The sequence below is a fragment of the Oculina patagonica genome, chromosome 2, assembly GCF_052425735.1.
Source record: "Oculina patagonica isolate OP01 chromosome 2, crgOcupat, whole genome shotgun sequence".
Classification (NCBI taxonomy): domain Eukaryota; kingdom Metazoa; phylum Cnidaria; class Anthozoa; order Scleractinia; family Oculinidae; genus Oculina; species Oculina patagonica.
The window spans coordinates 41,984,806-42,008,657 of record NC_135759.1 but is presented as its reverse complement, the minus strand read 5'-3'; the positions used below and the strand labels follow the sequence as shown (position 1 = coordinate 42,008,657).

The window sequence follows — 23,852 nt, the reverse complement described above, 5'->3', positions numbered from 1 at the left end:
TTTATGAAACCATGCAGCGTTCTTCGCAGAGAGACCGATCAGTTATATCGATGATAGTAACCGCTTATCTTATCTATGTACTAGAATAATTTATATTTCAAAATTCTATTATTACGCTGGTGACTCCTTCAATAACCTGCGAAAACAGCCGCATCTCACGCTCCGAACAAGCGGATCGGAGCGTGAGAGGCGGCTGTTTTCGCAGGCTACTCCTTCAATACCTCGGTTAGAAAAAGAAGCAGGAAATTGTGTCCTTAAAGGACAGAAGGGAATAGGCAATTGAGTGGGATTCTGTAGAGAGGCAAGTGGTTTCCAGGTACATTTGTCGTTACTCTACACATGGCGATCATAGGAGAAGGAGAAAAAAATTTCCATGCATTTCAAGGTTGAATTAGAATGTGTGTGTTCCCAGTAAGTCGACAGCAGTCTGTTATGCAAATCTCGACACATGACGTTATTAATAACTATTGTATAATTTAGCATCAGTTAAAGACTTCACGAAATAAAACAGCACGGTAAAATGGCATATTAATCAGTTTTGCTTTCAACTGGTTGCACCCTTTAGTTGTACAGCACAATCCCGGTCTGCTGTTGTAGAATAATAACCGAGATAACCATGTAGTCACTTCACAGCTGACTTGTCCCAAAACAGCTCATGGATGACGTGTCGATTAAATAAGAAGTTTCTGTTTTGCATCCGGAGATAATCAAAGAGCTCTTCGAGCCACGACTGAATTTTTTGCCAAGTTTAAAAGTTTAGTTTTTATTCCATAGAAATTTATGAGCAGCAAGTTCAAACATTCCTTTGATACACATGATAACAGATAAACGGCGGAATGTCGATTACATTGATATAAGATATTTTCGTCTCACGTGACTAAGTACGTCTAAGTAGTACAGTCGGGTAGGCAACTGACTGCGGATCGAAGGTCGCGAGTTCGAGTCCCAGAGGAGAGAGTTATTTTCTTTTTTCCTTTTTTTTTTTCTTTTTTTAACCCATAGCACTAAAATGGTTTGTTTATTATATCGCTCCGTAGGCATGCATTGCAGAATAATTTACATGTAGGCTGTTAAGTAATAACGCTGTAAAAAAAATATAATAGACTGATTCAGGTACAAATGTAATATTGTGCTGTTTCATCTGAAAAGCTTTTCCTTTTCTTCGGGACAAGCAGCCACGCACTCGATTTTAGCCAACGCTCTGGTTTCTAAATAGATCCATCGCTTATGAAGCTTATGTGAAACCCGATTTAGTTTTCGAATGCTCCTACATTCGACTACATGTACTACGCTAGCTCGAAAGACAGACACGAAAGTCATCGATCGATTAATGCAGATTACTGGCTCTCAATGTTCTCTTTTTTGGCGGTCGATTACTTAATTCTTCACGTAATTGTCAGCCATATTTTGTTTCTTTGCTTCTGGTTTTTCTTGTAAACCCCTTTAAATTTGAAAGAACGCCTTTATACGGCCGCCTTGCTACACTATTTCTACAAGTATATCTGCTGGTCAGCGGAGTTGCAATGAGAAGTCTACAGATGATGGAACGACCAACCATGCGAGTGCCATTGGGCTAGCTACAATACTCCTGAATAAATTCAGTCGTAAAAATGAGCGTAAAAAGTGAAATCGCCGTTTTAAAATGAAAGAAAAAACATTAAAATCCTTCTTTTTTAAAAAAAATTACAGGAATTACATAACTATTTGTCGTCACGGCTCTGCAAATTTAATTCAGTCATCAGTTGGAATATATTTTTAAACAAAGAAAGAAACGGAACGAACTGGGTTATTTAACGGACGTGATTACAGATGTTAAAAAATAATCTTCAAACAGATATCAATTTTTTAATTCTCAAACCAAATGCAGTGAAAATAATATTAAAAAAACGCCATCACAGCTCCAAAGTAATCAAAACACTTTTTGTCGCCTTTTGTGTGTGCTCAGACAAAGACAGAAAGTTGAATGAAAATGTGACACATCTGTGGGCTTCCTTTCCATTATCCACCATAGCTTCTTTTGAGAGACTTTTTTTGAGGAAACGTGCAAGCAAGAACGGAGAGAGATATAGGGAATTACACTCACATGGCACTGCTCCTTCAAGAGACTTCTTCTCAATATGACTGCATATTCATTGTTTTTCAGGGTTTGTGACTCTCCAAACTTAGACAAGGTGTTTTAAACCGCTTCTGCCAAGTGTTTTGCAACACGGACCTTAAGGCTCGTTCGAAAGGTAAGTCCAGTTTCTCTGATTTCCAAAATGTTTACTGCGCGCGATAAAATTGAGTATTCAATGTGGGTCGAATTCAGTGGTTGTGTTTGTGAAATTGTTTCGATCTTCAAACTAAATTCACTTTTAGCCACTAAATATGACAGCAAAAAACACTGAAAATATTAATTTTTATCTGTATTATGTCAATTATCGTCAGCTATCTCGTCTGATTTTCTCTTCTTTTTGCTTCTCCGAAATATTGAACACTGAATAGCCTGCTTGATCGAGAAGCTAGTGTTTCTTAAAATCCACATGAAAGCTGTCGATTTTATTAAGTTTAGAAAAAGAAATAAGTTGAATGATAGGCGACGGAGTCTAATTTAGTCACCGTCTTTGAGATATGTTTCCAAACGTTGTCGAAATTATTTTTTCTTGGTGAACTTCAATCATCAGACACTAGCTACAAATCTTCTTTTGCTCATCAGCTTCAATCAAAACATGTAAACCAGGTCATACTGTTTACTCCGACCACTCGGTGATCAGTCGTGAACAGCAAAAACATCGGCGAGTGTGATTCAATTAGCATTACCAAAGAATAAACAATTTAACAGTTCTATTGTTAGAAAGCCCTGATTAAATATTCCAACACGAAAAGGCGACGAGTTGTGCTCAGTAGTCATGTCCGCGTTTACGTTTTTTCGCTAGCTTGTTAAAGCTTTCACAAAATAAACTTTACTACATTATAAACTAAAATTTAAATTTTGAAAATGTCAGCAGCGGGAGCAAGTCGCCTAATACCGCTTTTTGGTTTAGCGCAGAAAAATTTTCAGTTTTGCCTGGGGCGTTTCTAAGTTACGCATATTAAAACCCTGTCAGTTATTTTGAGTCTAATGGAAAAGTTGCGATTTGTAACAACAATCATGCCTAACTACCTTTTTCTATTTATTTTTTTTTATTGTTTCTCAAATATTTTGTTTTCTTTCAGGGCGACAAGCGTTAAACAGTAACGAACTTATTTAAAAGTTTTTTTTATTATGTTTATAGATTTCGACAAAAGCGGACATGAAGTGATAATGTCTCAAAATATTAACAGAGGTATTGTTTTATTCTTGTTATTTAAAATCACTTTTAAGTTGTCAGGAATTACGTTCTGGTGGACCCCGAAAAAAGGACTTATTATGCTATTAGGTAGAAAAATAATGTTTTATAGTTTTAACACAGTACTTTTTTATACCGCTCACATTAAAACTCGGCAGTTTATTGTGTTAATTATTATTATTAGTTTCCGTTATAAGTTTCGATGATCGTCTTTTGGGAAATTACACTTTCTAGCTATCTATATTATTGAACGTTCTTATTATTATTTCAGTAGCGGCGTCAAAGTTCAAATTGCTGTTGTGTTAAATATTTTCAAAAATTATTCTATTTTGTCTGTTCAACTCTCGGGAGGTATATGCCATAGGCACTTGTTTATAGCGTTTATTAACAGTAGCAGATCGACCGGACTGGAAAATTTACAATAGTGTTTTCGCGATATCATGTCAAATTATCCAAACTCACTTGTAAGTTGGTGATAGGAAATTATATTGTACTTGAAATATTTTTCGATGAATTTCCATTTAGAGAACTCGACGAAATGGGTTGTCAAGGTATATTTTGTTCTAAACAATAAAGCAGTCGTCGTTGAAATATTTTCTAACTCTCAAAAGTCATACTTGAGACTAGTTGTTTTAAAGATTTTTTAACAAAGTTTCAAAAGCGCTGAAGTTGAACAAAAGATCGCTGAATTTTTTTTGTCAAAAAACTGAGAGGATCATTATGTACTCTTGATAAAATGTAAAGCTCCCAAACGCATCCTGCATTAAAGCGAATCAAAACGATTCAGAAATAACTGATATATCAGCATGCAGGTGAACACACTCGACATTCAAAGTAATTTTTGAACCAATTTCTGTCAGAAACTGCCTGTTTTAAGTATTAATATTCCCGGCCCAATAAACCGATGAACAAGCAAATTCAAAATACAGTCATTAGTTGGACATTTAACTAAAAGTAAAGATTGAAACTAAACTTAACTCTGTTTCTTTTAGTAATTTCAATACCAAAGTCATACAATATAACACGATCTGTAACCATCCTTTTGAATGAGCATTTTGCGCGTTTCGTTTTAAGCATTTTGAAATGAGGACATGCGGTAGTTAGACCGTACGCGTCATGTAACTTGTGTCCAAACTGTTTCGGTTCAGATCTTTGGAAGTTTTTTAGATACACTGTAATCATCAGATGATACTTCTAGTTAGCATACTAAGGCCAAAATATGACGTGTTAGAATTAGAAATAATTTCCACGTAGACAGATTTAGGCTGAAAATAAAGATTTCGTAGAATATTTGAAAATGCCGAAAATGGATGAGGTGAAAAGCTCAACTGAATACCGTGAACTGAGGATGTTTGAGCCTACCGGGCAAAAGCAGTTAGTCCAAAGATTGGCTAAGGGCATGGCCTACTATTCAAAGTTTCTAAGGTCCTCTTAACAAAGAGACTGGGTAACGCTAGAAGCAAAGTTTCACAGATAGAGTCACCCTACTGGCCGGGACAAAAATGTAAGTTTATCAGTTCCGATTAAATAAAATCGCTACTGAAAATCGCCTGCGCTATTCTTGTTAAGTTTTGAACGCAGTTTGACAAAGACTTTGGGCGAGGTTTAAACACTTTTATTAACTTTAGCAACACATTTTTGGAGGAAAAGTAAAACTGTTTGGATCAAATTGTATATCGATGCTAAATCGTTTGTTACACGTAGGCAAAAGAGCAATAAGATTTTTACATAAAGAGAAGTTTTTTCTTGTTGGTGGCATTGTTCTTTACAAAGCTGTCATCATTTTTGAAGCTGTCAAAAGATCGTCCAATAATAGATGCGTCCGAAAACATGAAAATTGCCTTGCACCGAATTCAGTGACGCAAACACCTTGTTGTAATAAAGATGAGTCACATCCGCTTTTTCACCAGTCCGTGATACAGTTAACTACGGTTAAGTTGATCAAATTCTCACAATGAATTGTGTTTCCTCAGGTTTTCGTTGCAGTTTGCTGTTCTTGGCGTTGTTTATGACGAGTCAAACTTTAGCTAAGCCAGGAAATAGCGCTAATAGCACCCCAGTCAGTTCTACAGCCACAAAGCAGTGCAACAACGTGTACAACAGCTTCTATGCAGGGCCAAACAAGAAGATTGAAACTATCCTTCACGAAATGAAGGAACAACTGAATCACGTTGAAGATGAAATCGTCAAAGGAAACAAGACTTTGATGAAAGGTAACTACAGATGTGTTAAACGTATCTGTGCTAAAAATTCGCTCTTTTGTATGGAATAAAATGTAGAGCTGGATTAACATTTGCAAGCTTCCCAGACCTACTACTACTTCTATTATAATAATTAACAAATCAAAAAGTAACTCACGACAGTTCCATGCAATCCGCCTTCGTTACATGTAAATTTTATCATTTTCAGAGCCAAAAAAGACTGACATAGAAACAATCCTACGAGAGATGAAGAAACAACTCACTCAAGTACAAGATGACGTCAACATTCTAGCTAACAAGACATCTGTGAAAGGTGAGTACGAATCTTTTTATGTGTGTTTATAATTTAATCACGCCCCTATATGTGGGCGGGTGAAATCTTGATACTGAGATTTAAAAATACTGAGATTACTATTTATTGAAGTCCCTACGAAAATTTTATATGCAGTCCCCTCGGATAAGTTTAATTTTACTTTACGCAGAGCCAAACAAGAAGATTGAAACTATCCTTCAAGAGATCAAGGAACAACTCACTGAAATGCAAGGTGACATCAACATCCTCAAAGGAAACAATACCTTGGCCAAAGGTAAGAAATAATCTGTTTTAAATAAATGGATTTTTTTATTCAGTAGCTCTGTTGCATAGTATTGACTGGAAACTTGCAAATAAATCACAGTTCTTTTCCATGTAGTCCACTGTAAAATCACTCACTAAAAACCTGCTTTCGTGTTTTCGATTACAACAAAACACTTCGATCTCGCTTTGAAGGTAATTAGGTTTGATTCGTTTTACGATGACAAAACTTGTCTAATATTATCTTCAACAGCTAAGAACTGTGCTGAGCTGTACAAATCCGGTCAAAGAATCAGCGGTGTTTATACAATCGACCCTGATGGTTCAGGTGCCTTTGATGTGTTCTGTGACCAAAAAACAGCCGGTGGGGGGTGGACAGTGTTCCAGAAGAGACTGGACGGCTCCGTTGATTTCTACCGTGGCTGGACCGACTACAAACGTGGCTTCGGTAACCTGAATGGAGAGTTTTGGCTGGGACTGGACAAGATACACCGCCTGACGAAAACAAAGAACAGGCTTCGAGTAGATCTGGAAGACACTGCAGGCAAAACTGCTTATGCCGAGTACGACATGTTTGCAGTTACGAGTGAGAGGACTAAGTACAAGCTGAGCCTTGGAGCTTACTCAGGTAAATTTTATCAATTCTTAAACAGTTTTATTTATTGTCAAATTTATTTATTTGTTACTATTCCAGGTGATTTAAATGTAATGTTTTGCTTTCAATAAAAATCTGAATCTGCTATCTAAACATTGTCAAACCTCGAGTGAAAAATCAAAACGAGAAACTGGAAATTCGCGAAAGAATTTGAACTTGTGTATTGTTTATTATTTTAACTATAAGGTAGTAAACCTGAACACCCGAAGACGATCATAAGCGAAATCTAAGTAGGCTTTTTTGGGTTTTTGTGTTGTGCCCTTTTTAAAAAAATAAACGTTAAACAATATTACGAACTATTTGTAGCCTTCCGAATTGTATGACTGCGTGTTCTGCATCGTTTATAATCAAATTCTTGTGTTATGTTTTCAGGAACTGCTGGTGATTCTCTTTCCCATCATCGTGGTTACCCCTTTACAACCAAAGATCAGGATAATGACAGCTGGAGCAAGAACTGTGCTGTGTCCTATAAAGGAGCCTGGTGGTACACTAGCTGTCATCACTCCAACCTGAACGGACTGTATCATCATGGCCCACACTCATCAGGTGCTGATGGTGTCAACTGGGCTCACTGGAAAGGTCATCACTACTCCGCCAAGAGAGCTGAGATGAAAATCAGACCAGTGAACTTTTAAGAACTTTCTGTCTTGGCTTGTTTGCTGACCAGTGCAAATAAGAGATTGGAAAAGAAATGTCACAATAACTGTGTGATTAAAATAACTGAAAAATAAAACAAGTTTTGTCTTTATTTACTATTTCAAAATTGCTCATGCTTAACTTTCCTCTTCTTCCTTTGATCCCCTCTGCCCAGGGAAATAATCTGTGTATTTCGTAATATATATTTTAAAAAACTTTACCTCCTAAACTCTGGCACAAGAATTTAAACTGAGACATTCATGCTAAATATTCTACTTCTTTTCGTGACTGATGACGTAATCAATGTGTAAAGCAACATAATGCGTCTGGTCCGATCTCGTCCCGAGTGGCCGCGATTCTTTAGGTCGGCACCAATAATCGAGACTTCTGGGCTAGACTGAAAGCCCGCCAAAAACACAACCAAATCTGATTGGCTGTTAAAAACATATTCATTTCTTCTACAATCTTTGGCGCACCCATACAATCAACCCGGAACGGGGAATTTCTGGTTCCTGTTTTTAAATTGCCATCAGCTTAGAGCCGTTAGGCTTTCGCTCAACGCTGACCGAATACGTGCTGGCTCAGGGAACGGAATTAAAGCGCGTTTGGGAATCAAACGCGGGAGTTAGTTCGAAAAGGCCTTCTGAAAATCGTTGCTTAATCAATAAATGTAGTTTCTGCAGAATTGGCTCGGGCAATAAAATTATTGATATTCCTATAAGATATGATGCTAGTACTTTAAAGTTAACACATAGCGTTTCACTGGTTTCACCAACACTTTAACCAGTATTACTTGTGAAACTAATCAAAGTTATACAAGACGATTGAATTATCATAAAATGTTGTTCAATCGCGAACTGGAATACCGGTGGGGGGTGGACAGTGTTCCAGAAGAGACTGGACGGCTCCGTTAATTTCTACCGCAACTGGGCCGACTACAAACGTGGCTTCGGTAACCTGAGCGGAGAGTTTTGGTTGGGACTGGATAAGATAAACCGCCTGACGAAAACAAAGAACAGGCTTCGAGTAGATCTGGAAGACACTGCAGGCAAAACTGCTTACGCCGAGTACGACATGTTTGCAGTTACGAGCGAGAGGACTAAGTACAAGCTCAGCCTTGGATCGTATTCAGGTTAGTAAATAATATTTATAGAGTTTTTCCGAACTTTGTTGGAAGGAAGGAGGACATTTAAAAGGGAATTAAATTTGAGATTTTTTAAAAAAATATAATTACTGTGGAAAGCTCGTTAAACTCGTCAAATGATACGTACTATTCTTATTCTCTCTAATTATTTAAGGTTAAAATTGCCTTGTTTTTTGTTTTGTTTCAGGAACTGCTGGTGATTCTCTTTCTTATCATCGTGGGCACCCTTTCTCGACCAAAGATCAGGATAATGACGGCTTGAGCAAGAACTGTGCTGTGGACCGTAAAGGAGCCTGGTGGTACTATAGTTGCAACGACTCCAACCTGAACGGTTTCTATCATAACGGAAAACACTCAGGCTTTGACGGTGTAAACTGGGGAGCCTGGAGAGGATATAGCTACTCTATTAAGAGAGCTGAGATGAAAATCAGACCAGTGCACTATTAGAACGTTCTGTATTTTCTTGTTTGCTTGTTAACAAGTACAAATAAGAAATCTGGAAAAAGACATCTGAAGGCAACTGGTTGATTAAATTTATTAAAACTATAAGTTTTGCCATTATGTGATTATGTATTCTGACAAAAGAGGATGCAGGATATGGGGCGTTTTGAAAACCAGCGAAACCACTCCTCTATCACCTTTATCGTTGCGCTTAATGAAATGAGCAGTACTCGCTAAATTTTAACCAATTACTTGACAAAATTCCATATTTGATTATGGTTCCCTTTCTTTCCTTTCCCTTTCTATTCTGTTTCCCTTTCAAGCAAGGAAAGTTTTAATAAGGAAAACTAGGTCTAAATTTTTAAAGGTTATAGCTGCATAACTGAGCTAGCGTTTCCAAAACTGGGAAACTGGCTTGCGGATTCTTGGATGTGTACTAGGCATAAATAGATTCGGCTCGGCAACTTTTTTAGCAACTTTTAGCGTTTTGAGCAACTTTTTGTAGTACCAGCAACCTAGGGCAACTTTTGCCTTCCTTGGCAACTTTTGAGCAACAAATTGATATAAAACCGATCCAAACCATTAAAGGTCGTTTCATTTCGAAGGATTTTATTAATCCTGGTTTTATCAAAACCGATTTTTTTTTCTATTTTTTTAAATTTCTTTTAATTTTTTTTTATCAAAATACTTGTGAGCAGCACACAGCATAACAATGGCTTTTTTGCCTCTTTTAATGATTGTAAGAATATTTAATGAAAATGTTTAAATGGCAACAAACAAACAAACACGTTTTGCGTATTTATCTAAAACAAAACGACTCTAGAAAGCAAGAAACTTTTCTAAATTTTGGTGGCAACTTTTTGATATTTGAGCACCTTTGGAGCAACTTTTGGGTATATTGTGAAGCAACTTTTCCTGAATTGACTAGCACAATCTATTCATGCCTAATGTGTACCCCCCCTCCCCCCCCCCCCAAAAAAAAATGCACCCTAAAACTCGAGAGTCAAACGTTAATCTTGTTCCACGAGTCAGTTTTTTTTTATCGGTCAGCACCCTCAACGCGCACACTGCCTAAGTCCGTTAAGAAACTGCGATTTATGGACTTCGATAGTTTATGCTCAAAACTGATTGGACGACATTTGCAAATGAGCACTCTTTTGCAAGCTCGGAAAAACCGTAAAGGCACTAGACTACGAGCAGTTCCTATTTTTTCGCAGAGTCCGTCGAGTTTGAATTTTGGCTTCGATTTCAAATCTAATTTGCCGTGTCCAATAATATTTCCGCATTTTGACGTATTGTCAATTGCCCGGGTCAATTGACACCGCTGCACTTAGTTGGGTTTGTCACGTATGCATCTAACTCAAAGCTTTTTTGATGAATCGTCTGCAGAGTTTAATCTCTGGTGATTTATACAGTTCCAGCAATGTTTATTTTTCAACACTGATTCAGCTCTATGGGTTCTTTAATGCAAAGGCAGCTTGATGTAAGTGTTTAAAGCGCTTCTGTTTGTTTAAATGTGTTTATTCCCGGCTTGTACACAGGCGGCCCAAGCTCTCTATCAGATTACCTTTTGACGTGACGCTTGCTTATGAGCGGTGTTGTGTTACAAAGATTCGATTTATAAGGGTTTGTATGGGAAACAACGGTTTTGCTTTAAAAGTAAAAAAAAATGTATATTTTGTGAATAAAGTTGACTTACCCTGATTCTTTGTTCCATTCTTTGTTGTTTGCCAGCTTCTAGGGTCGATCCAACGCGTTTTCGGCGAGTTATCGTTATTTAGGTGTCCACTGCTAAAATAAAGACAAGGCTGTACACTGATTTCCGGAGTGCTCGCCGCTCGAAGCGAATAAATCATCTGAAATTAGTCCTGTCGACCCAATTCCTCCGCAGAATCAAAGAAGAGATGTTGAAGTTCCATGTCAGTTTACTTGATACGCAATTCTGCGCTCAAACGCCTTCGACCTGAGAAGCTGGCAAACAACAAAGAATGAAACAACGAATCAGGGTAAGTCTTTATTCACAAAATATATATTTTTTTTACTTTTAAAGCAAAACCGTTGTTTCCCATACAAACCCTTATAAATCGAATCTTTGTAAAACAACACCGCTCATAAGAGCTCATAAGCAAGAGTCACGTCCAAAGGTAATCTGATAGAGAGCTTGGGCTGCCTGTGGTAATTTACGAAGCTCCCGCAAAACAGCCGTTGTCATGTTTATGAGCCTTGAATTTCGGTGGAATAAAGCTACTTTTGGTTGAATTCTCCTCTATTATTTTCGCTGCGTACTTTGGCAGACTTGCTACACATACACTGAATTAAAAATGTTATTCTGAGATGCAATATTATAGCGACAAAGTAAGTCTCAAGAAGCGATTTCAAGTGAATTCTAGAGCTCAAAAGCTTCCGATCCCATCGCTTCGCAATTCAAGTGTTGACAACGTATTGACATCTTGCTGTCAACGCTGCAAGAATTTTTGCGTTGTGAGAGCAACGCATAATTCAAACACTGTTGCTTTGCGGGTAGTCCCTATTTTTTTCGCTTCTCGCCTCGCCCCGCCTCCTCCCCCCGCGCGTAATTTTTTTTCGCTTCAAGCTCAACGAACTCTTCGAAAAAAATTTCGCTTCAAACTCGACGGACTCTGCGAAAAAATAGGGACTGCTCGTAGTCTATAAAGGCACACATTTCCTCCAGTTTCCTTAACAATTTTCCACCTGTGCTTGAATTTTCCAATTCAATTACCAATTTAAAAGAAACTCCGACATTTTTTGGTTCTTTTCTTCATAGCTCAACATTTCCATTTTTTACGTTCAAACTATCCTGCCAAACATTTCGTTAAGTTTTTTTTATTGCAACACACAATAAGATGTTTACATTCTTAACTTAGTACTGGCGATACTAACAATACTTATCTTACAGGACGTTTTATTGCAACACTCAAAAACATGTTTACTTACTTAAATTACTGACGATACTTTATACAATACTTATATTACAGGACGATTTTAACAACATTTACAGTATAATTGCTTTCGCTACTTACAATACTGAGACAGCTACTTTACGTTACATTACAATACAGTAAAAACCGTTTCTTCCAGACCCGTAACCAGGATTTTTCATGAGGGGTGCGCATGTGCGCCGCAGGCGTGAGAACGTAGGGGGGTCTGGGGGTATCCATTCCCCCTGGAAATTTAAAAAAAAGGTTAGCTGATACGGCATTTCGTGCGTTTTGAAGACAGTTTGTTAGGAAGCAAGGCAGCTGAAAGCGAAGGAAGCAACGACAATAATTCTGGTATATTAGGGGTCATGAATGGTCCCTCAAAATGTCGCAGTGCTCGCAATGCTCGCAAATGCTCGCAAAATTTTAGTGGGTGCTCGTTTGCTCGTGCTCGCACAATTTTACAAGTGCTCGCATGCTCGGTTTTTAGTGAAGGTAGGTTTTTGAAAAGTGCTCGTTGCTCGCAAGGCTAATTTTTGTCAATGCTCGTGCTCGCAAAGAAAAACGCTGTGCTCGCATGCTCGCAAATGCTCGCAAAGACCATTTGATACCCCTTATATTGTTTTAAGGTCTTTTTAGAAAAACATTCTTCAGCCCTCGGATGTTTTTCGCTCACAGAAAATCACTTTCTTCCGTGCGTTGCATTTTACGGACAAAATTGTCCATGGATTTACATGTTCTGGCTACCGCCTTTCTCTTTTCTCGTTTTCTTCTCTTCGACCCATTCTATTAGACCTATTACGGATTCGTCAAGGAACAATACTGAGGCCGTGTTCGAGCCCATGCCAGCAAGTACCCAGTAGTCTCCTCTCTTTTTGGTAACGCCTGTGAGTAAAACCGTCGAGAACGGAACGAAATTACATAACTATTTCTCTTCACGCCTCTGCAAATTTCATTCAGTCATCAGTTGGAAAAAATTTTTGAATAAAGAAAAGAAACGGAACGAATGTGGTTATTTAGTCCGGTTTAGTGACGTGATGAAACCGTCGAAAGCGAAAATCGCTTAAATGGCCTAAATCCCACCCAAGGAACACAGAGAAGGCAAAATAATGCAAGAAATACAAGTTCCTTTACAGATGTAGTATTTAGAGCAATCTTCGAAGCTTTCTCATACATTGTCTCAAACGGCTGAACCAGACTTACGCAATCGGCCAAATTATAATCACATTGATCACACATGCACATACCACCGCGGCCTGGGCCGCCTGTGGACAGATCACGTCAATTGCATAATTTGGCATCAGTTAAAGACTTAACGAAATAAGACAGCAAGGAAAAATGGCATATTAATCATTTTTGCTTTCAACTGGTTGAACCCTTTAGTTGTACGGCACAAACGCGGTCTGCTGTTGTGGAATAGTGACAGACATAACCATGTAGTCACTTCACAGCTGACTTGTCTCAAAACAGCTCATAGATGACGTGTCGATTGAATATGAAGTTCCTGTTTTGCATCCGGATTTGACGGGCGCAAAAAGTGAAATCGCCTTTACAAAATGAAAGAAAAAACACTAAAAACCTTCACTTTTAAAAAGCTAAATAAATTACATAACTATTTCTCTTCACGCCTCTGTAAATTTCATTCAGTCATCAGTTGGAAGGAGTTTTTGAATAAAGAAAAGAAACGGAACGAATGTGGTTATTTAGTCCGGTTTAGTGACGTGATGACAAATGTTAAACTAATCTTCATCAAATATCAGTTTTTTAATCATCAAATCAAATGCAGTAAAAATAATATTTAAAAAAACGCTATCTCAGCTCCAAAGTAATCAAAACACTTTTTGTGGCCTTTTGTTTGTGCTCAGACAAAGAAAGAAAGTTGAATGATAATGTGACACATCTATGGGCTACCTTCCCGTTATCCACGGAAGCTTCTTATGAGAGACGTTTCTTGCGGAAAGGCGCAAGGAAGAACGGAGAGAGATACCGTATTTACTCGAATAAGCGCCGCCCCGAATAAGCGCCGCCCTCGAAAAAGCACCGTATTTGGGACAAGAAAGTTAATAAACGGCGCCCCCGAATAAGGGCCGCAGTCCCGATGCGGCGCGAAAATTAAATAAGCGCCGCTGCGCTTATTAGAGTAAATACGGTATAGGAAATTACACTCACCATGCTCATATGGCACTACTCCATCAAGAGACTTCTTCTCAATATGATTGCATATTCATTGTTTTTCAGGGTTTGTGACTCTCTAAACTTAGACAAAATGTTTTAAAACGCTTTTGGCGAATGTTTTGCAACACGGACCTGAAGGCTCGTGCGAAAGGTAAGTCCAGTTTCACTGATTTTCAAGATGTTTACTGCGCGAGATAAAATTGAGTATTCAATGTTGGTCGAATTCAGTGGTTGTGTTTGTGAACTTCACTGAGGTAAATTGTTTCGATCTTCAAACTAAATTCACTTTTAGCCACTAATATTTCATTTCAATTATTTTCAGCTATCTCGTCTGAGTTACTTTTCTTTTTGTTTCTTCGAAATACTTAAATAACCTGCTCGATCGAGAAGCTAGGTTTTCTTAAATCCACAAGAAAGCTGTCGATTTTATTAAGTCTGGAAAAAGAAATATGTTGAATGATAAGCCACGGAGTCTTATTTAGTCACCGTCTTTGAGATATGTTTCCAAACGTTGTCGAAATTATTTTTTTCTTGGTGAACTTCAATCATCAGACACTAGCTACAAATCTTCAGTTTGGCTGATCAGCTTCAATCAAAACGCGTAAACCAGGTTAGACTGTTTACTCCTGACACTCGGTGATCAGTCGTGAACAGAAGAAACATCGATGAGTGTGATTCAATTTGCATTGTCAAAGGAAAAACAATTTAACAGTTCTATTGTTTTAAAACTGTGATTAAATATTCCAAACATGAAAAGGCAACGAGTTGTGCTCAGTAGTCATGTCCGCGTTTAAGTTTTTCGCTAGCTTGCCTTATAGCTTTCACAAAATAAGCTTAAACACTGTAAACTTTTGAAAATGTCAGCAACGGGAGCAAGTCGCCTAGAAATAATACTGTTTTTTTTGGTTTTAGCGCAGAAAATTTTTCAGTTTTGCCTGGGGCGTTTCTCAGCTACGCATATTAAAACTCTGTCAGTTATTTTGAGTCTAATGGAAAAGTTGCGATTTCTAACAACAATCATGCCTAACTACCTTTTTCTATTTATTTTTTGAATTGTTTCTCAAATATTTTGTTTTCTTTCAAGGTGACAAACGTTAAATAGTAACCGAACTTATATATTATGTTTTTACTATTATGTTTATAGATTTTGACAAAAGCGGACCTGAAGTGATAATGTCTCAAAATATTGAAGTATTGTTTTGTTTAATTCTTATTATTCAAAATCACTTTTAAGCTGTTAAGAATCACGTTCTGGTGGACCCCGAAAAAAGGACTTTTCAAGCTATGTAATGGTCTCGGTGTTGTTAACAATAGCAGTCATTCCAAAGATTACGTCGAAACTACGAAAAAGCCCAGTAATCTGGCAAGATTTTCAGACATTTCTCCAGATTAATCTGCAGGGAATCCACATCAATCAACGTATTGCTTGTTAGTGAAAATCTATCTTTCGTTCGAAAATTGCCATGTATTTGATATTTTATTAGTGAGTTCGACATTTTTTTCAGCCCAAAAATGTCGCGCATACTACTCTTTCACCTGGTAGGCGGGCGATACAAAGACGCGTGCATTCAAAGATCGATCAAACGCCGTCCTTCATCTGCAACAGCTGACTCGTCCCCAGTCGTCTATTGTGCGAAAATTGCAACACGCGAAGGATGATGGGAAGGAGGAAAGAAGAGAGACGACTGGCAGATCCTGTTTCCAAGATGGCGGACGGATTAATGGCGGTGTTGAGATAAAAATAGGCACTATTAATTAGAACGCTTTCGGGCGCTTTAAAACGCCACAAACTACCCTTCCACGATATATCTAACAATCGGAGATTTTGTTTTCCATATCACACGACTAGTATTCGCCCATCATACAACTCGACGCGTACGATTGCCCAACTACAGATCACTACAGTGTAATTAATCTTTCCCGCCGAGGTAATATAGAGACCTCAATTTAACTAAAACGCTTTCAGTCTAATTGAAATACCGGTAAGCGTCGGTTTTAACAATTTTATTAACTTTAGTAACACATTTTCCGAGGAAAAGAGAAAATTTTTCCATCGAATTAGGCAAACTAGCAATAGGATTTCTACGTAAAGACTAATGAGGCCCTGTTAGGGTAAATTCCGACTGGCGACGCGGCTCTGAAACGGCGACATGAAGGAGCTGAAATGACGACGAACGACAAGATGCTCCCGGGAAATAACGACAGCAACAAAGAAAAGAGCAAAAACTTCAGTTTTTCAAAATATTCTGGGGGAGCATGCACCCAGAACCCCCCTAGGAAGGTGTCTCCTTCGTCTGTGCCAACAGATTTAATTGACAAATCCAAGAATAGGGAATATTATGGCGACAGAATTACGAGAACGCATTATTTTAGGTTATGCACTCCGGACTCGACCATTTACGAATTCGAAATCCCGACAGCGACATGCAAACCTTTTAAAATTGCGACATGAAAAGGTTTGAAATTCAGACGGGGGACATGAAGACCCTCCCTTACAGGGCCTCACTAATTAGAAGCCGGAATGTTTTTACTTGTTTTTGCTGTCATCAATTTTGAAGCTGTCAAAAGATTGTCCAATGACAGATGCATCCGAAAACATGAAAATTGCCTTGCACCGAATTCAGTGACGCAAACACCTTGCTGTACTAAAGGTGAGTCAAATCCGCTTTTTTCACCAGTCCGTGACACAGTTAACTACGGTTAAGTTGGGCTTTGATCAAATTCGTACAATGACTTGTGTTTCCTCAAGTTTCCGTTGCAGTTTGCTGTTCTTGGCGTCGTTTCTAACGAGTCAAGCCTCAGCTACGCCAGGAAATAGCGCCAATAGCACCCCAGTCAGTTCTACAGCCACAAAGCATTGTAACAACGTGTACAACAGCTTCTATGCAGGGCCGAACAAGAAAATTGAAACTATCCTTCACGAAAAGAAGGAACAACTGAATTACGTTGAAGGTGAAATCATCAAAGGGAACAAGACTTCGGTAAAAGGTAACTACAGATAAGATCAGTTTAACTTTTCTGTGCTAAGAATTCATTTGTTTGAAGGGATTAAAATGTAGAATTTGGTTAACCCAAGCTTCCCAGTCATATTACATGGAATCTCATATTACTGTAATTTTAAGCTTTTTATTACCAATTTTATAGTGAATTGCAATCCACTCTGAAAAGTTTAATTTTGCATTATGCAGAGCCGAACAAGAAGATTGAAGTTATCATTCAAGAAATAAAGAAACAACTCACTCAAGTGCAAGATGACATCAACATCCTCAAAGGGAACAAGACAGCTGTGAAAGGTTAAAACAGATCTGTTTGTGTGTTGAGAGTTATATTCCGATTATTCAAAAAAACTTCTGGGAGGTCGCTGTTGAGCAACTCTGCTGTAATATCAGATCCCAACTAATGATTTTTTTGCTCGACAGCTATGAAGAACTGTGCTGAGCTGTACAAATCTGGTGAAAAAATAAGCGGTGTTTATATAATCGACCCTGATGGTTCAGGTGCCTTTGATGTGTTCTGTGACCAAACAACAGCCGGTGGGGGGTGGACAGTGTTCCAGAAGAGACTGGACGGCTCCGTTGATTTCTACCGCGACTGGGCCTACTACAAACGTGGCTTCGGTAACCTGAATGGCGAGTTTTGGCTGGGACTGGACAAGATAAACCGCCTGACGAAAACAAAGAACAGGCTTCGAGTAGATCTGGAAGACACTGCAGGCAAAACTGCTTACGCTGAGTACGACATGTTTGCAGTTACGAGCGAGAAAACTAAGTACCAGCTGAGCCTTGGATCATACTCACTCACAGGTAAATTTACAGATACATTTCTTAGCCTTTAAGAGCGGAATTCTCTATCTTTTTAGAATTTTCGGACAAAAAGGTTACAATCGAATTTTTTTTTATTACGCCAAAAAGACCCTTTGGGTGAACTATTTTTGAAAATAATATGTAAAACTTCCAGCGAGTTTTATTTTTTGAGAAAACGAGGAAAGTTTGTAATTCGAGCTCATGATGTCTGAACGCCGAGGAAAACTAATTAATTGACAGCAATTTCGTGGCATTTTCGATGCGCTCGTTCTCAACTTCAGAAACTTGCCTTGAGTTCATTTTTACATGAGTATTTAATCATCCCTAGGTCTTGCTTTTAAACCGAAAATCTAACTGAAATATGTAATTGTTGACACATTTTTACCGCGTTAAAAATTCTATCGATCGCAATTTAATTTACATACCGAATTTGACCTAACTTCAGAGGGCTGGAACACCAAGGGTATACGCTTTTATCGGTAAAACATGGGTTCTTTGGAAAGCCCTATTCTTCCTTCTTATCATATCCAAAGCGTTAGTTTGGCCCGTAAAAAGTGAGTGCGCTAGCACGAAAAATAGACAGGCATTTTTGACATGTTTCCGCCATAATTTCCATTCTGCAGTCAACCGGGTAATGTCAAACTAAATTGTTAAAACAAATTAAATTTGGTCTTATGCTTCGCCGTTATCAGTTTTAATGAGTTTAATTTTTTGCTACAAAACTACAATATCTCAATTTTTAACAGAAAGGAACAGTTTTAATAAAAAAATAAATAAAGCAACAAACAAGACATGCTCACCTTCATCGTGCCGCCGTTAATTTATGCGAGGGAAGAGAGTTGTCGCTGTATGTTGTTTTCATTTCCACTGAAGTTTCCTTCCACTTCTCAGTTTTTAAATATAAGAATACCCTTTTTACGTATATACATCTCAATTTAGACGACATTCCTGACATTTAGCAAGAATCTTATCCACCAAAACGGCAAATTCGTGCTATGTGCTGTTTGACTATACTCGTCACGCAAGAGAATTTATTGATATCATATTTCAAACACAAGTTGACGTGACGTAAAGACGGACCATTGAAATTACCGGTGGGGTGTTGACTTTTCCCCAAAAAAAACTGTTTCAAGAAAAAAGGAAAGTGACATAGTGCATAGTTAAAAAAATAAGGTAAAGAAAGAACCAAAACGAGAAGTAGTTGTCATCTTTTAAAGGAGGAGTTTTATTTTTTAATTATTATTTTTTTTGGGGGGGGGGAGGGGGGAGGGTGGAGGGGTCGTATTAAACATTTGGATTATGTGGGGGAACAGGGGAAGACGTTCTGATAAAGAAAGGGACAATATATTTAACAGGCATAATCAAATCCCTCCCCTTTTACCCCATTGGCGAACTAAACGGTCCCAGTAGCCCCCAAATGTCGCTGCAATGCTTGTGCCCTAGAATAAAATCCTCCAGACAAGTAGGCCAAAAATGTTTGCCCCCACCCTCCTCCAGCAAAGTACGGAACTTGATACAGTGTACGGGTTATTGGGCAATTTATTTGCGTCGGCTCTTCGAGCTGGTGTCATTTAGATTTGCTACACCACATTGAGTCCCAATAAGAAGAGAAAGATGTATGCGGTTGCAATCTTCTGTATCGGTTAAAGTCGAGGCGGTGTCTCGCCAAGTCAACCTTTCACGAAATATACGATCAGCCTTGCTTTCAGTTGCCTATATTTATTGTACGTCCATTAGATAAATCTGTTGTTTTTCCGACTCAGGTTTTCTGCTGAATTTAGAATGAAAATATTCTTATGAACATTCTAATACTCGTTTATATCGTTTAACATTTCCGTTTAGTACGCAATGGGTATCTATTGATCATGTCAGTGCCGTCGCAAGGGTAAAATAAGGGAGGAGGGGCACGTGAGCGCCGGAGGCGCGAGCTGCTTGCGGTTCTGGGGGCATACTCCCCCCCCCCCCCTCCTCCGCAGAATATTTTGAAATCTAGAGGCTTGGAAATGCTATTTCCAGCGTTTTCCAAGAGCTATTTGTGATTTACGCATATTTCGAATTCGTTACTTTCTACACTGTCTTAGCAAACCAATGCACATTGAAGAGAGTATAACACTATTAACGTCAATTACAAAAAAAAAACGGACTGTCTCTGTATCATGAAACCAGCAAATGTTTCACCTTTTAGAGTCATCATGGTAAGTTTGTAGTTATTTAAAAACTGTCTGAGTTGCCTTAGAACTTTTAATTAGCACGTATGTACGTTAAAAAATGTGAAGAAGTACAAATGTTATTGTTTCAAACCTTTCGGGAGATAAAATTTTATTTTTCAACATTTTATACAGGTCTGTTTTTACTTTTCGGGAAAAAAACTGGGGGGCACGGGCCCTCCCGGCCCCTCCCCTTGCTACGGCACTGCATGTACTGTTCATCGAACTATCGTGGGCATCGAACATTTTGGCTAGTGCAAATTTTTATCGTGTTATTGGATAGTAAAAGGTTTTGCCGTTTAGAGACGGTCCGTTCTATTCTATATACAAAGTTTCAACACAAAGTTATATTTTTTTCAAAATCTCAGCCTTATTCTTAAAAATTCGCAAATTTCAGCCTTGATATTCTTATTAACTAGATTCTTATAAAATAAAAACAGTGTATTTTTAGACGTCAACTATCTTTCTTACAGATCTGAAGAAATTTTGTCCGAATATTATGGAAAGATCCAGTATCCGTACACATTAAAAACATTAATTTAGGGTGGTTACACCTCGTATTTGGATGTCAGATCATGATGTTCCCTTTTTTTGTATTACCGTATTTTCTCAATTAAGCACCCCCGGTGATTATTTCGAACTTGGATTGGTGGCCCCGGCGTTTAATCGAAGCTGGGGTTTAATCCGGGCCGAGCGTTTATTAAGGGAAGGCAAATTTCTGTCAAATTTTCAGATTGATTTGTTTTTGTCGATCTCCGAGACCAAGGGGCAGTTTTACAAAGCAAGGCGATTTTGCTCTTCGTTTTGCCCCGAAAAACTTTCCCTGGGCATCTAAGTTTTACAGTTTCCCAAAGGTACATTATTGCGGATTGAACACGTTTATGTTGCAACCATGATTTATGACAAAAGGAACATAAACGGTATTTTAACTACACAAAAGAGCATGAAGTAAAGGTTATGGATAGAAAATACGGTAATTTAAACCATACGGCTGACCAAGAACCCTGGTGAACACTTTGGGAGTAGCACGAAAAAATGCGATTAACGAGAATAAAGGCGAGCGGAAAAAGTTGCGAGGGTCTTCTGCAGGCGAAGTAGCGAAACAATTTATTCATTCTCCCTGTCTATCAGAACAACCCAAAACACTTTCTATTATTGATATATTTATTTATTTATTTATTTTTTGCGCTGCTCCAAAACTAATACCTGGACTATAAACCGACTGCCTGAAGCAATATCAGGCCCGCGAGATCAGGCTACGGCTTGTTTGGCGGACAAAATTTCACAAGGTCTGTAAGAAGAACAGTGGACGTCTATATCTATCACATATAGCAAATAGATTAACTTAATAATTTTCCGCTAAGAAAAATAGCCCCCAGTGTACATTGTGGTCACGCGGACGCAGAGTTTTACCTGTTTGTGACCTATTAGTGACCATTAGCTGGAAGGGGGTTAGTGGGCCTACGTGTCTGCAGGATTATATTCCAGGGCACAAGCATTGCACGACGTTCAGTTTTTGCCTAAAGATACAGGCCTTTTTCGTAACGCATGTAAGATTTTATACGACAATTATTATAAATATTATAACTGAAATTCATTATCTCCCCTCTTTATCAGAACGTTTTCCCCTGTTCACCACACAAAATCCAAAATTTCTTATACGAAACCTTCTCCCACCCCCCACTCCTCCGCTAAAATATCACAACTACTGCTCGTTTTGTTCTTTCTTTGCATTATTTGTTTTTTAAACAATGCACTATGTCACTTTCCTTTTTTCTTGAAACAGTTTTTTTTTGGAAGAAGTTAACACCCCACCGGTAATTTCAATGGTCCGTCTCTACGTCACGTCAACTTGTGTTTGAAATATGATATCAATAAATTCTCTTGCGTGACGAGTAAAGTCAAACAGCACATAGCACGAATTTGCCGTTTTGGTGGATAAGATTCTTGCTAAATGTCAGGAATGTCGTCTAAATTGAGATGTATATACGTAAAAAGGGTATTCTTATATTTAAAAACTGAGAAGTGGAAGGAAACGCTTCAGTGGAAATGAAAACAACATACAGCGACAACTCTCTTCCCTCGCATAAATTAACGGCGGCACGATGGAGGTGAGCATGTCTTGTTTGTTGCTTTATTTATTTTTTTATTAAAACTGTTCCTTTCTGTTAAAAATTGAGATATTGTAGTTTTGAAGCAAAAAATTAAACTCATTAAAACTGATAACGGCGAAGCATAAGACCAAATTTAATTTGTTTTAACAATTTAGTTCGACATTACCCGGTTGACTGCAGAATGGAAATTATGGCGGAAACATGTCAAAAATGCCTGTCTATTTTTCGTGCTAGCGCACTCACTTTTTACGGGCCAAACTAACGCTTTGGATATGATAAGAAGGAAGAATAGGGCTTTCCAAAGAACCCATGTTTTACCGATAAAAGCGTATACCCTTGGTGTTCTAGCCCTCTGAAGTTAGGTCAAATTCGGTATGTAAATTAAATTGCGATCGATAGAATTTTTAACGCGGTAAAAATGTGTCAACAATTACATATTTCAGTTAGATTTTCGGTTTAAAAGCAAGACCTAGGGATGATTAAATACTCATGTAAAAATGAACTCAAGGCAAGTTTCTGAAGTTGAGAACGAGCGCATCGAAAATGCCACGAAATTGCTGTCAATTAATTAGTTTTCCTCGGCGTTCAGACATCATGAGCTCGAATTACAAACTTTCCTCGTTTTCTCAAAAAATAAAACTCGCTGGAAGTTTTACATATTATTTTCAAAAATAGTTCACCCAAAGGGTCTTTTTGGCGTAATAAAAAAAAATTCGATTGTAACCTTTTTGTCCCAAAATTCTAAAAAGATAGAGAATTCCGCTCTTAATTGTCAAATTTTTCACATTTCAGCGTACTTATGAAGTAAGAAAAAAACAACACATATAATAGAGGAAATGTAAGGTTTTTTGACTGCTGGAGTGTTTAGTCGATCAGTTTAAAAAAGTGAAATTATTCTGTAATGGGTAATTCTGTAGTTTACTACTTTGAAAGACATTAAACCATTTTTTCAGTGTTTATAAAAAGTCGAATGACCTGTTCCCCCTCCCTACCCATCTTCCTGCAGCGCTCTGTGCATCCCTTCTCTATTGGGGTCACATTTCTGTTTGTTTTTAAGGTACCGCTGGTGATTCTCTTTCCCGTCATCTTGGTCAGCCGTTTTCAACTAAAGATCAAGATAATGACATCTCCTCTGGTGACTGTGCCAAGGAAGCGAAAGGAGCCTGGTGGTATGTTGACTGTCGTTCCTCTAACCTGAACGGTTTGTATCATCACGGAAAACACGATTCATTCGGTGATGGTGTGAACTGGTATACCTGGAAAGGACCTAACTACTCCGCCAAGAAAACTGAGATAAAAAATCAGACCAGTGCACTTTTAGAACTTTCTGTCTTTACTTGTTTGCTGACAAGTACAAATAAGAGATTGGAAAAGAAATGTCACAGTGACTGGGTCATTAAAATAACTGAAAAACAAATTAGTTTTGTCTTATTTTTATTATTACTCTTATTTTTTCATGCTTATTAATTTTCTTTTTTTTTCTTTCCTTGCCTTTCCTGGTCTTGTTTTAGTCATCCCTTGAGAAGGAACAGAAAAATCATACCCAGAGGAATAATCTAAATAGGTCATATAGTTTCGCAACATACATTTCAATAATTTTAGCTCCACGACTCTGGTATAACAGCCAAAACTGGGACGCGCTACAAAAATTTCTC

The 23,852-nt window shown here is 38.1% G+C and overlaps 5 protein-coding genes across 6 annotated transcripts in view; 3 read left to right on the top strand and 2 right to left on the bottom strand.

Annotated features, from left to right (window-relative positions):
- LOC144641559 (ryncolin-1-like) overlaps positions 1-23,852 on the bottom strand; it is an 85,289-nt gene that overhangs the window by 32,927 nt on the left and 28,510 nt on the right. The window lies entirely within an intron of this gene.
- The window catches only part of LOC144641477 (uncharacterized), a 108,030-nt gene that overhangs the window by 65,851 nt on the left and 18,327 nt on the right, over positions 1-23,852 (bottom strand). The gene's annotated exons all lie outside the window — the stretch shown is intronic.
- On the top strand, positions 5,252-7,465 carry LOC144641536 (microfibril-associated glycoprotein 4-like). Its single transcript, XM_078500548.1, has 5 exons — positions 5,252-5,521; positions 5,718-5,822; positions 5,992-6,096; positions 6,337-6,711; positions 7,111-7,465. The coding sequence occupies exons 1-5, from the start codon at positions 5,263-5,265 to the stop codon at positions 7,371-7,373; spliced, it is 1,107 nt and encodes a 368-aa protein (XP_078356674.1). The 5' UTR covers positions 5,252-5,262; the 3' UTR covers positions 7,374-7,465.
- On the top strand, positions 8,246-9,067 carry LOC144641639 (techylectin-5B-like). Its single transcript, XM_078500687.1, has 2 exons — positions 8,246-8,506; positions 8,706-9,067. Exons 1-2 carry the CDS (start codon positions 8,449-8,451, stop codon positions 8,963-8,965), a joined length of 318 nt encoding a protein of 105 aa, XP_078356813.1. The 5' UTR covers positions 8,246-8,448; the 3' UTR covers positions 8,966-9,067.
- LOC144641526 (microfibril-associated glycoprotein 4-like) lies at positions 16,053-23,679 on the top strand. The gene is made up of 4 exons (XM_078500539.1): positions 16,053-17,061; positions 17,262-17,366; positions 17,493-17,876; positions 23,255-23,679. The coding sequence occupies exons 1-4, from the start codon at positions 16,803-16,805 to the stop codon at positions 23,662-23,664; spliced, it is 1,158 nt and encodes a 385-aa protein (XP_078356665.1). The 5' UTR covers positions 16,053-16,802; the 3' UTR covers positions 23,665-23,679.